This window comes from Oreochromis aureus, linkage group 16 (genome assembly GCF_013358895.1).
Source record: "Oreochromis aureus strain Israel breed Guangdong linkage group 16, ZZ_aureus, whole genome shotgun sequence".
Taxonomy (NCBI): domain Eukaryota; kingdom Metazoa; phylum Chordata; class Actinopteri; order Cichliformes; family Cichlidae; genus Oreochromis; species Oreochromis aureus.
The window spans coordinates 12,316,220-12,330,285 of NC_052957.1; the positions used below are offsets into that span (position 1 = coordinate 12,316,220).

The 14,066-nt window shown below is 40.2% G+C and overlaps 1 protein-coding gene across 3 annotated transcripts in view; it reads right to left on the reverse strand.

Moving 5' to 3' along the window:
• Positions 1–5,415: 5,415 nt before the first annotated feature.
• edar (ectodysplasin A receptor) overlaps positions 5,416–14,066 on the reverse strand; it is a 43,450-nt gene continuing 34,799 nt past the window's right edge. For all 3 annotated transcript variants that reach the window (XM_039599975.1, XM_039599976.1, XM_039599974.1), the window contains 6 exons: positions 13,940–14,065; positions 13,768–13,842; positions 11,108–11,180; positions 7,406–7,733; positions 7,226–7,289; positions 5,416–6,831 (listed from right to left, as the gene is read on the reverse strand). In XM_039599975.1, coding sequence (XP_039455909.1) covers positions 6,446–6,831; positions 7,226–7,289; positions 7,406–7,733; positions 11,108–11,180; positions 13,768–13,842; positions 13,940–14,065 — 1,052 coding nt within the window. In that variant the 3' untranslated portion in view covers positions 5,416–6,445. The remainder of the gene's footprint in view (positions 6,832–7,225; positions 7,290–7,405; positions 7,734–11,107; positions 11,181–13,767; positions 13,843–13,939; position 14,066) is intronic.

Below are 14,066 nucleotides of genomic sequence, written 5' to 3' on the forward strand. Positions count from 1 at the left end.
CAGGTCCTCTTCACCGCCTCTACACGCCTAAATGTGTGAGTTGCTGCAATGTAATTGGCTGATGAGAAAGAGCAGTTAAACAGGTTACCTTTTAATTACACCCCACAAAGATGTTTCTCTAGAACTAACCAAATATATCTTAAGTGTAGTTTATTAGCCTTAATGTGATCTTGTTCCCTTTGTTCTACTTTGACTGTACTGTAGTCAGCATGCAGTACTAATGAATGTTAAAAAACACTGTAATTGAAAAGAATGCAGAATCATAAAATATGCTATCGCTATCTTGTGGCTTCTCTCATTATAGGCTTTACAATTCTAAGTGTTGCATTTGATTGTCTAAATCAAATGCAGTCAGATGCCAACACATTTAGACATTTCCAACATACATATTTATTTAAAAACACAATTTTGAATTATCTCAAGCATCTTTTTGTGCATTATATTCTATGATTAAAAAGTGTTCTCATAGGTGCATGTTACACAACATAGTGTGATATGTAAGTGGCCAATAACTGTGTTATATACAGCTAACACAGATCTTTTCTCTGAGACTTCTGCAGCAATGTGACTGAAACGCTCCAACAAAGGATAGACAGAACTGATGGAACTCACTGTTGCTATTTATTTCAGCTAACTTTTCATCAGTGGAATTTATTGTAGCTGACATGAATTCAAGGTGCAGGACTCTTCAAACATTTTACAGCTGTCTTTCTACACTAGACGCGATGGGCGTTTGGCAGTAAAATGGATTTTGGACAGAGTATCACTCTAACGAGCCCTTGACTGCCTATGTGTCTATTCCAGGAACTGTCAACAGATGAATTATTTACGCTATGAGCCTGGTTCACACTGCAGTGTCTGGCCTGTGTTTCCTAACAGGCTCACGTCTTCGAGTCTACCCTGAACAATATCATCCGCACGACTTTATCCTCTGAACTTGATTTATGTTTGGGGTTTTTTTAGTGGTCCAAAAATTAAGAAAATTACCCCAAAAGTCGCCCTGCTCTGGTTTGGCTGGTAAACCTTATTAAAATGTTTTCTGGTAAGGGAGAAGCATCAGCACTTCCAGTCCAGCAAAACCTTAGAGCTGAGACAATCAGCAATTTAATGTGGCAGCCCACCAAATGTTTATTATTTCCACCAGCCACAATATGTGTAAATATACTCTTTAAGTAATGCAAAAAAAAAAAAAGTCCATGGAGGTTCTGGTAATATACCTGACTGTAAATGAGCAATTGTGTGATGAGGCAAAGTGGAACCAGCTGTCAGGGTTTCATATATGGTGGAAAGGCTGGGGTTACACCAGTTTCCAACTTTGAGTTTGTTTTCGCTTCTGTCAAATGTCAAGCCTGATTTAAACCAGGGGATTTTCGTACATATTGTTTTGCCTGGTGTGTGTCCCCGTGCCTCTAAATTTCTGTTTGTTTTTCTGCTTTTCACGATGTGCTGAAGGCCTGCATGTGATGGCTCTAACTCGTAAACTTTTTCTGTTGCTCAACATAACTGCGGAGTTGGTCAAAGGGAAAGAACAATATGAACGCTATTATTTTCGAATTTAACAGGAGTCCCAGATTTATAAATTTTATGTAACTGTTTTGCTTCATCCTTCTGCTTGTGATATGGAAATAGTTACAGCAACTAGCAGGATTTTATAAAAAGAGTCAAAGTTGGTTATGTGGTAGTGAGCTTTAGGGCTGTCATGAAGATTTTGGGCTCTGCGCATACAGGCCATCGGTGTCCCTCTGCTTTTAGTCTTAGTGCTGAGACGATCCCCTCCATATACCAGGCATGTGAGTGCACCAGTCTTCAGTTAAAGAACTTTTAATTGCATGTGAACACATTTATCTGGAACTCCAGACAGACATTAGTTTAGATCCATAAAAGTTATAGAAAATACACCTGGCTGGGGTCTGGACACTACATGCTCTTTGATGTGTCTGCAGGTGAGTGACAGGGCTTGGTGTGTGCATGTTGGTGTTGCTGTCTGGCAAAGGCTTAATTACCCTCATGGTTGGCACTCCTTGCCCTGAAGAAGCTTTTATGGCTTCATCCCTTGTCATATGAAAGGAGGCCATGCCAAGTGCTTTAGATGCAGTAACAGCCCCTGAAGACAAACACACCCCTCCTCACTACTACCCATGTGTACCTACTCTGTGTATGTGTGAGGACTGGAAGGCATATTTAGTGGGAAGGACTATTTGTGGTCAATTTTGAGTATTTGAGACAAGATGAGAGAGAGATCTCAATGCATCCCCGATGCCCCAAAGCAGCATCGGCATGTTTCCACTGCCAACCAGAGTTTTGTTTTTTTGTTTTTCACCCAGCCTTAAGATCCCATTCCAGCACTCACACACACATACACACTTTATTGTTTGACTGAGGTCTATTCAATTTCTGGCACACACCCACACTAAGCAAAAGCCTGATAACAGAGATGTGTGCAGAGGTGATGACTGCCACTGCAGAGGAGAATGCCACGTGGATAGAGAAAAGTTCTTGTAGGTATCATCTATACTTAGATCTGTGTTTTTGCAGGTCAGGTTACATTATCTAAATGTTCTCAAACTGAAAGGATGACGCAAAAGCAAAGATCACAAGAATTTGTATTCTTCATACTTTGGTAAGAACTAGTGATTAAAAGAAATACCTTGTACTGAGGCATGATAATAAGAAGTAATTATCCCGATAAAGAAAACAGTACTTTGGTTAGCAGTAGAAAGCAAGTGGGAAAGATCAAACATTTGAGGGAGAGATATAATGAGTCGATGAACTCATTGTGTTGTCTTGTCCTAAGGTCTTTTCCCAATAAAATCATCTTTCATTTGTCTAACCGTCTAGTTAATATGTCACATTTAATGACCTTTAATTTAATGTTGAATGAAGTGGAAAATGCTGCGATTAGTGATTTTCCATTTGGTGTTTTCAAGCCATTAACCAACCCTGTCAGTGTCAGCAGTAACAGCTGACTAACAGCCATCTGTGGTGAAGAACTTCATGGATTATTTACCACCCTGTATGTTTTCATTTCTGACATGATTCATGGCACATATGGTACTCTTTTTATGTATACTCAGTCTGTGTATTGACTGTTGTAGATTATAAAGTAATAATGATAAGTTATAATCCAAACTGAGTACTTTATTTGTGTTCTCTTACTCCTGTCCCATATCTACATAGGTGATATATTAAAAGAAATATCAACGTAAAGTCCCTTAGTAAAGTGTTCTCTCACCCAGCAGATCATCTTCAATGCACCTTTGTATAGATTTTAGAAGTTCATTGGAACTTCATGCTCACAAAAGCCATTCCCCTAAAATATATTCTCTCAGTTGGTGTTTTGAAGATGGTTCTAGAGAGAGCTCCCTGACAGGCTGGTCAAAAAGTGTTCATGTGAGCTAAGCTCTGGTGACTAAAATTGACTAAAATTAGACTGGCGACCTGTTCATGGGATATGCCTCTCGCCCCTATGACAGCTGGGATAATTTAGGGACCCTAAAAGGATAAATGGAAGCGGATGGATGGATGGATGGATGGATTTGTATCATATAATTTAGGGATAAGCGAAGGAGAATGGATGGATGGATAATTTCCAGCTCCCATCCAGCTGTTCAGTGCCACCTTGTGCTCTGCAGATTGGGGTAATGTCATCCTAAGGGGAAAAAATGGGTAAAGATGATCTCTGTGATGATTTGTTTTCTCTCCTTTTATACTGAAGAGAGTCTCCGAGCTGTTACAGGCCAAGATGTGGTTTTACACCCCTGGACAGGCTGTTAGTCTATGAAGGGTCCAACATACCAGGCAAAAGCACAAAATACACATTCATCCAACATATACTGTAATCACAAGTATACTGCGCCCTATAGCTCTGTTATAAAAACCGTCTACCTTCAAGTCTGGTTTCATTCTCCTTGTTCCTGAACGCTGCAGAAGGACAAACCAATGACTACACAAACAGATTAAAATACAATGCCATTTCAGCCATACATCTTTATTAAGATATAGTTTATGTACAATAATAAGTTATATATACAGCGACACTTTGGTTCTGTAGAAGAGTTTGTGTGTTTTTACATGCTCTACTATACTGCATGTGCTACTGAGGTAAGTAATTCATGTTTGGCTTCTGCTTGTTATTATGTCAGCATATTACATGTCACACAAAATTTGTCTTAAAACAGGCTGCACTTCAGTCCACTGATTCACATATTTTTTTTCTTTTTAAAAATTTATCAACAGCATATTACAATTTAAAAAGAATATTTGTGAACTGAAGTGGATTTGATGATGACAGTCAAGCTCTAGTAAAGCAGTACATTTAATTGTAAGCTTTAAATCAAGAACAAACAGATTCTGGAGTCATACTTGATAAGCATAAATGTAAATAAATTTAAAATATTGGAGTCCAGCTCCAGGTTGGCATGTAAAATAGGAACAACGAGCTTTAGGAAAGAAAAAAGTCTGCGCTTATCAGTCATGGCAGATTACGCAGACAACATCAGGTATCAGATAAAGATCAGCTCCATTCCCGAGAAATGAGATCAAAGCCAGTTTCGGCATTGCTTGGACTTTTGGTTAAGTTTTGAAGCTTAAATTCTGCAGGAAGCAGCAGAGTCAACCTACAGCATGTTAACATCACTTATAATGGACTTCAGAGGATCATTAAAATGCAGGTCTTTAAAAAGGTTCAATCAGATGCTTAACAGACCCACAGTTTATTTACTGTACGTACAGCACCTAAGTGGCTTCAGCTGCTTTCCAGAACTCACACAACTGCATGCTGATCTTGTTTGCTATATTGGTCCCATTGGGGAGAGGCGAGCTATAATCCTGTGTGTGAGCATGACTGAGCTAACCACAAGAGCTGAATAAGACCAGACGTTATAGGACACAACTGCAGTGCTACCTCCACCGCAACCGACTGCACCATCTCACCGTTGACAGCGCAGCAACCCCGGAGGCATTTAGTCATTCCTCTGGCCTGGCACTGCTCTTTTTAATGCAGTGATTTTATAGCTTTTCCACTGGGCTTTCAGTGGTTAAGTGGCCCTAAATGCTTAATTAGGTGCTGGAAATCACAGGCACTTTACACCCGCTCTGTAAACCACAACACTTCAGCCTATTAGGGGCATGGGGAGCCACACGCCAAATAATTAGGGCTGGCGGCAGCACTAGACCACAGTATTGGGGTATAAGATGGAAGAGGGCAAATTATTGGGGTGGAGGGGGGTCAGAGAATGGGTCATTGCTAAGGAAGTACGTGAAGTAAGAGAGTATGTGAGAGTTGTGTGTTAAACTTGTAGGCGGTGGACTGCAGACGCGCGTGCTTAGATGGAGTACAGGCAGCGGAGTAATGTTCATTCAGTGTATGGGATTAAAGCTGAAACACTGAACACACCACCTAAAACGAGTCCATGTGTTTTCGGGTTTTTTTTTTTTTTTGTGAGGTGCTTGGTTGAACTTTTCCATACACAACATCTGCTTGTGATCAGTCTTTCCACATTTACCACACATATGTTAATCAATGAATAAATCCGGTCGGTGTTTTAAAGTAAACAAGAGTGCAGAGTCAACCCAAAACTGATCCTCGAGAATAAAAATATCACAATCCACTCTAGCACACTGTTGTGTGTTTGCTGGTGACTTCACGGTTTATGGAGAGACACCGGGGCGTCCTCAAATGGCGAAAGTTCACAAGCAGGTTTACCAAATGTAAGCCGAGCTGAGCTGAAGGATGTTTTCCAGTCGGACACAATGACTGCTCTAATCAGCCGTTTTTCCTGTTTTAAGACATGACTGAGTTATGAATGTTCGCTCATGCTGCGGTCACACCAGATCACTTTCTTTATATGGACACAAACGTCTGGTTATGTCACTGCGGCAAGGCTTTGGTGAGAAACTTAAGTGAGTAAGCCAGTAGGAAGGCATCCTCAGTCTGCCACTTTCCAGTGACTTTCCATTAGCATGCCATTTCATCTTTTCCTGGTGATTTCTTAAAAAAATGTTTAGGAAAAAAAAGATGGAACAAAAAAAAGAACTGTGCATCCAGCGCACAGGCTTTCCACATGATTTTTTACTAAAGTGTTGCATTTGTGAAAGTCAAGAATCTATCAAAATGGGAACTAATTCTGATTCTTATATTCTTGCAAAAGAGAAATTATTTGAAATGGCAAACTTGAGGTTAATGTGAATTTGAGGCCTTTGATTTTGCTCTCTCTTTCAAACACTTTGAAAGACAGAAAGTGTATTTCAAACTCTTAGCTTTTATACATAAAAGAAAAAAAAGGATTGTGGACAGTAAAGTCCATCGACATTCTTCATCTAATGGGGTAACGTGTGTATTTAAATGTGCTTTCCTCCTTGTCAGAGCAGTAAATGTCCGTACATACATGTGTACTGTAAGGCAATCAAGTCTCTAAGTCTCTTATGTTTTTGCTTCACTTGTTATTTAAACACTGGCGCAGCGATGGGATGGAGATGGGCAGGGGGAAGGACACACTAACTGGCTGTGAAAACTGCCAATTCCCTGCCGTCCAGCCACTGCTGCCCCCTCGCTACTGCCCAGCACATCTGCACAGAGCGACTCCACGGCATCCAGCCTTTCGATCTGCACCAGGCGAGTCAGGAGGTCGGGGATGCTGTAGCCCGCCGTGCTAACCCTCTCGAAGAGCTGCAGGCCGTCGCTCATGCCTCCGATCTCATCGCGTTTCAGTCCAAAACTCTCAGCCAGGTGCCTCCACGTCTTCACCACGGCGGCGTCGCTGCTGTAGGAGGAGCTCAGCATGCGGCTGGCCTTCTCCAGGCAGTCGAAGGGAAGCTCTGTGGGGCTGAGGCCTGGGTAGAGACAAATAAGCTTGTTTCAAAACTTTCATTCAAAGGTTCAGTGGAGCTGTAGATGGCATTAACCCCTTAAAACCTATTTTATCATATCGGTTTTTATGAGTTTTAAAAACTTTTACATAATAAGTGTGATATTTATTTCCTCTCAAATACCTTATAAATTGCACAATTCATTTTTAAGCAATAAATTGCAAAAAATACAGAAAGTATGACACAAAAAACTCATATATATAAAATAATATTGAATTATCTTTTGTTATTTAGCTTTATTTTATGGAGTAGAGTTTGAGGGTCAAAGGTTGCCACCAGAAAACTGTGAAACCATGCTACATGTTGTTAATGATAAAACTTGTTAAAGAGGATATTTTCCTCTAAGTGACAGATTTACCCTCAGTCGCGTTGCAGGCTCTGGCATACAGATCTAGAATCTTTCTCCTTCGATTCTGTAGCATCTGTGAATTAAAAAAAAACCCAAAAAACGTTATCCCCAGATGATACTTAACTGAGAATCTGTTCATAATCAGATTTTTTTACTCCACTATAACCAATAAAGGCCTCGTCTTCCTACCCCTGGGGTTTTATTGTTGTTGTTGATCCCATTCACACTGCTGATGTGGTTGCTGCTGGCGATGCGGTTGACATTGTTCATGTGGTTGGGACTCGGGATGTTAGTCTGACTGGCTGCAATGCCTGGGGTGCCATTGCATACGCGGCCACGGTCCAAGAGCCCCAGGGAGAGCAGGCAGAGGTCGGGTTTGTTGCCTAAGTTGACCAGGCACAGGTTAGGGTCGAGGTTAGTGGTCTCTGCCGATCCCTGCTTTTCTGTTCCTGCCTCTTCGTCGCTGTCGATGCTGCGGCTCAACAGCTGCTCATTTTCTGAAGATGCATCGTTTTCACTGCAAATATAAACACATATGTAAGTATGCATACAGAGGTCAATGATACTCGTATTTGCAGGTATATGCTATGCAGTCACAAGACCACAGTCAGCAGTCCTCAGTGGATTAGAAGCAGGCAACTCTAAGCTACAGAGGTGTCCACCAACATCTCAGTACCTTAATAATAAACACAAATGCAGTTTGCTTAAGGTGTACAAAGTTTAAAGGGTTAACCCACCTCACTAGTTCCTGGTGAGGATTAGTTATTTCTGTGAACTTCAGAGACAGTGATTGGTGGATTTATTTACCTGTGGGCAGTTCTATTTCTCAATATCTAGTCTCTATGACTTTTCTGGCATGCCTTACTTCAGAGGTGAAGGAAAGTTCACTGCCTCACCACCATGCAGCGTTTTTAGCAATCAGTAATCATAAAACATTTTTATTTAATAAATGAAAAATCAGCTATTTATTTTTAATTTTCCCTAAAAAGAAATCACATTTATTCAACTTAATTTCACCCACTCTGTCTCATCCCACTGAATTGCTCTATAGCAAGCTGCTGCTCTTTTTATTTAAAGACATAATAAATAAGATAAGGTAAATGTACTGAACTGCCCTAGCTGTAGCTAGGTACACCAAATAAACTGGCAACTGCACGTTTACACTTGAACAATGCTTTTCACGCATAAAAAGCCACTCTTTTGTTGCAGTCAGAGCAATTCTGCCCTGCCTGCTGTAACACTATTACATTAACATGCAAATGGTGACAGCTAACACCCAAAGAATGACTTTTGTCTTTGCAAACGTAGCAGGAATCAGAGAAGAATGCTGTTTTGTTGCTGATGTTTCTAAGCAGTTCCTGTGATTGACTGAAATAAGCAGGGCATTTTAAAATATGATACTATGTAATATCATTTTAATACCGCTCCTCTCCCTCTTTCTCTCTCTGCTCTGGGTTTTCTCGCAAAAGCACTTTCTTGACAGAGATGCTTACAGAATGCCATTGTTTCGATGTCCTGGGCTCATCTTCTAAACACACACACACACACACACAACATGGCATTGTTTCCCAGACATCTTACACCCACTCTGGCAGCTAATGCAGTGAGTTAGCACATCCTCTGGCATGCTGCTGTACCACACTATTTATGCTGCAGAGTGTGTGTGTGCATATGTGTGGCTCTTTTATTCTCTAATTTACACCCATCTCAGTATTATCAATCTAAGCGTGCTGACTACAAGCACTGTAACATCTGAGCACAGTGCTTCATTGTAACTTTGTGTGCAGTACTGTATGCTTTATGCACATTAGCCACCAGCAGTACTGTCCTTACATGCGGAACAAGATGTAGGTGAAAGAGGAAGGTAAGAAAACTGTCGTTCTTTTGTTGTCTGCCAGGACATGCTTTTACCTGGTGGTGGTTTACGATGAAGCCTGGAATAAATACCCCTATCCCGCTTGACAACTACCCTCCTCTGTTTGTCTCTCAGTATTTGCCAGACTTCAGGGCTCATCTGTAGCCCTCACATCCCCCTCCAAACCCACCTCTTTTGCCTTCTCCAAAGCCACATAATGGCTTTCTACTAAATTTAAAAAAAAAAGACAAAGAAAAACCCCAAATGAATGTGTTTTGAACACTACACATATGTGTATGTATATACAGGACAAAACTGCAGTGACTTGTATTGTGGTCGCTTAATTATGGGCACATTCTGGAATACTGATTAAAGATTCTCTTTGTTGAGTCTACGGCACCAAATACAAATGCAAACACACACATTAGTATACACAAACATATAATGCACATTCAGAGAGTGTCGCCTCTTCATTGGGTACACATGTGAAATCTAACGAATCTGCATTTACCGTATGGTAAAATTTATGAAAGTAAAAAGAAAGTAGTTCTACTTCATGTGGTTAATAAAGTCACAGTGGGTGTGCCTAACAGTGAGTGGACATATAGATTATCACCGATACATTTAGCACAGTTATCCTGAAGTCTCCAACATTCGCAAATTTCATCTTTGTAAAGTGTTACGCTTGGAAGATAAAAGTATTTTGGTTTGAAGACCACACACAAGTTTGTTCGTTTACAATTTAGTAAGTAAATGGGTTGGCAGTTATTCTTTCGTATCTTATTATTCTTTTTGTCCACTGGATATGTTTGGCTTCTACAACCTCTGTATAATAAAATTACAAGACCCTTTTTGCTGTTTACAGAAATTTCACCCAGTGAACAAAATCAATAAACAATCAGCAGATACATTTAAACTAATTTGTCTAATGATTATTGTTATTAAAAATGTATTTAAAATACTTTCTTAGTTTCATGTTGCTAGTACCGGATTGGACCCTCTTCTGCCTTCAGAACCACCTTAATAATTTGTGGCATAGATTCAACAAGCTGTTTGAAACATTCAGAGACTTCGGCCCATCTTGACAGGCCAGCATGCAGTTGCTGCAAATTTTCAGCTTTTTTCAGTCCGTGATATGAATCTCGTGTTCGACCACATCCCAAGGATGCTCTATTGGATTGAGATCTGGTGACTTTGGAGGAGATCTGAGTACAGTGAACTCATTGTCGTGTTCAAAACATAAGTTTGAGACTATTTGTGATATGTTACCGCGCTTCTAGCAGCCATCAGGATATAGGTACACCATGGTACTCCTGCTGCTGTAATTCCTCTGCTTCAAGACTTGACATGTGGATTCACAGATGCTCTTCTGCATACTTTGGTTTTAACAAGTGGTTATTTGAGTTACCGTTGCCTTCCTGTCAGCTCGAAGCAGTCAGGCGATTTTCCTCTCTGGCATCAAAAACTCATTTTCAGCCAGAGAGATGCCACTCATTGCATATTTTTCTTTTTCAGACCATTTTCTGCAAAAATCTAGAGATGCTTGTGTAGGAAAATCCAAGTAGATCAGCAATTTCTGAACGACTCACACTAGTCCATCTAGCATCAACAGCCACGACACCTTCAAAGTCACTTAAATTACCTTTCTTCCTTGTCTTGACCATGTCTAAATCCCTAAATCCATTTAGTTGCTGCCATGTGATTGATTGATTGTACTGTAGCAGACTTTCTATTATAGCCTTGGTTATAAAGCTCTCATTGGATAAAATAAAGTCTTTTGTTTATCGCCTTGATCTAAATCCCTAAAATCATGCACGTGTGTGTGGAACCCTTCATCTTCTGCAGAGCCAGTGTAGCTGAGCTCATAACAAGCTGCATGTCAGCTCTTATCGGATCACGCTTTCAGTTTTTTGCTGCCTAAAACTTTAAGCTGCCTGGATTTTTTACCAGCAATCACAGAGAAGCTTTTTCATTTTGTCTGAACCTATTTGTGCACTCAGGTTGAAGTAGGCCAGTGAGTCAAACTCTTCTCTCACCTTTTCACCGTCTTCTGAGGAGGAGCTTTCAGTTTGTCGAACTCGTCTTTCTCCGAGTATATCACCACATTGTCTGCGACGACAAAAGAGAGAGCACACAGGATTACTGGTGTTTTCAGACTAATTTAAAATACAAGAGACACACAGAAAACTTCAGAAACCATAAGACATCAAGTGTGCTACAGTACATGGTGTGGAGACACATTATTCACCAAACAAACCCAAAAATATCATCGAATAAAATTCGTTACGAACACACAAGCCCCAAACTAAAAAGAAAAGCGCTCAAATCCAGTTTTGTCAGCTCTGCCGTTTTTTGACTGCATCAAACGAGCCATTTTTAATCCACGTTGGCATCAATTAGAATATAAATATGAACATGGGTTCCTGAGGCTAAAAGCTTTTTTTTCCTAAAACGGAACTGCACTTGGAGTAATACATAAAAATGATTACAGTGGATATTATATTAAATTACACTTACATCATGGACACTGATAGGGATAGACAGCATAATGAGTGAATACCAAAGTGGAACAAGCCCTGTGTGTGTGAGTGTGTGTTTGTGTGTAAGGGTGTGTGTGAAATAAAGCGCCTGTGTCTTTCATCTTGGAGCCTTATTAAGTCAGTGTCTACATGAGTGGCAGATAGCACCGGTAGAGCTCCAAGCAATGGGCTTGTCTCCCAAATACACACACCAGTCATCCAGAGTGCATTCACAGACTCGCACTGACCCAGCCAATTACGATAACCCAAAATTAACTAACAATGCAGACTTTTAGCTTTAATGACACTCTAACCACTTTTTTTTTCTTTTTTAAGCTATCACGTCTTAAGTTTTAATGTGTCTGTGGGCAGTGATACAGTAACTGTGTGTGTGTGTTCTCATTCACACCACATGTAAGTGGTTAGTCAGCCAGTCTGGGATTGAAATCGAACAGAGCATCATTGTCATGAAAAATGGCGCCTAAAGCAACGTATGGCTTCGGCTCTAGAAGCTTTTGCATTCCACCACGATGTATTCATCACGCTGCACGTCTATCAGCCTACACGCACACACACACATAAAGTGTAAAAGCACACAGCTGCATTTGAATACACAACGCTCCAAATCGTATGTGTGCACATAAATACAACACTGACACGCGGAGCCAGCACAGTATTAACATTTATACGGGATTCTATTAGATCTGATGAGATGATACAGTTTGTTTGATGACACATGGTCAGCACTGCACTGGTTGCAGGACTGATTTGAACATGTGTCCTATAATTCACATGTGGAAGCTGCTCCAAACACTCTTCAAATACAAGGAAACGCTTTTTTTCTTCTTCAGTATGTAATGGTTGCAGAACAGACTGCAATGTCTAACTTCAATCAAAAAGAAAAATCATTATCAGCTGAGCCCAGAGCGCTTCAATAAAGCTTTGGATAATACATGTGTGGACACCTTGTCCAAAGATAACATTCGGTGTTTGGTTTGACAAAGCCAGTCACTCATTTACCTGAATTAAGGTTTGTAAGGGGTTTTTTCTGCAGGATTTAGTGCTACCGCGTGGTTTCTATTCATACTTCCGCTGACTGCTGAGCACATTCGTGTCATCGCAACTATTTTTTGAGTCATCTTACAGTCTTTAAAGCTAAGAGTGGAAAAAATGCTAATTAGAGTTGCGCTTGTTTCTCTAATCATGTACATTTGTGTGTCTTTGTGCTATTTGAAGTGCGCTTTTTAAGTTTGATTTAACTTTATCGAGTATATATTTTGTGGGCTAAGCTTTTGAAAATGTGCAACATGTGAGGGGAGTTTATGGAAACATGGTAATGATCAGTTAGTGACTGTCGGCCTGTTTACTTTTACAGATATGAAAACAATGAGAAAGTTAGAGAAGAAAAACAGATGGTCGGCACATAAACAACCCCTAATGTCCCAAAGTAAATGTATGCTCGTAGTTATTTTGTTTCTACCCTTTGTTTGCTATTTCAGGACAGGGAACTATCCTCTTGTAATAGATTGTGGAAGAAATATCTTGTGGTATATTAGCTTATAATTGCGTCTATATTAACTAAGTAGTCTGAATGATGCCGGTAACTGCAGCTACTTTTCTTCTTAAGCACCGCTGACCTTGGTTTTAAGAACAAAAAGAAAAGGGGGAAAAAAGCACCAACTTTATGTGGCCTTAGAGTTGAAAGCCAAATTTGTGGCACATATGCTTGAAGTGGAGAGTTCCTCACTGGCTTCCTAGCATCCCAGTTATTAAAAACATGTATTGAACACATGTATTGTATTTGTGTTTTTCTGCCTTAAAATGTCAACTTGTTTGACTTGTTTTCAATCCAAGCCATTATCCAATTAAAAGAAAGAAAGAAAGAGAGAGAGCGAGAGAGAATACGCAAGATGGGGTCAAAAGTGTGTCTGCATCTATGCGCATGGCCAAAAATGTGGAAAATGTTACTATTGTTTATGCAAGTATATTACTCATATTTCCCATAAACATCACAATGTATAATCAAAACCATTATAAGGGTCATAAGCGGGATACTAACACACATGTAAACAAATTAATTGTTTTTTACTACCAATTGTGAGAGTGGAAAAAAACATCTCAAACAATAATAACAGTGTTCGTGTCATTAATTGTAGAGTGTGCGCAGCCTGTCTCACCAGGGACGTCTTTCTTGTCTTCCTGTTTGTTGGTCTGAGCCTCCACTGCTTTCACAACCTGTCCGGAGCAGCATGCTGCCAAAAAACACATGTGCTCATTATAAATATCACAAAACACAAACATCTACTTTTCAGATGAGATTTTGCGCGCGTGTTTGTTTATTCGTCTCACCCTGGCCATTCGGTTTGGCCTTCAGGATGTAAAACATGATGATGAGAACAATGGCGATGGCCATGATGAAAATGGTCGACATGGCGATAATGAGAGCTGTTGCCAGGTGACCCTGTCCGGGGGAATC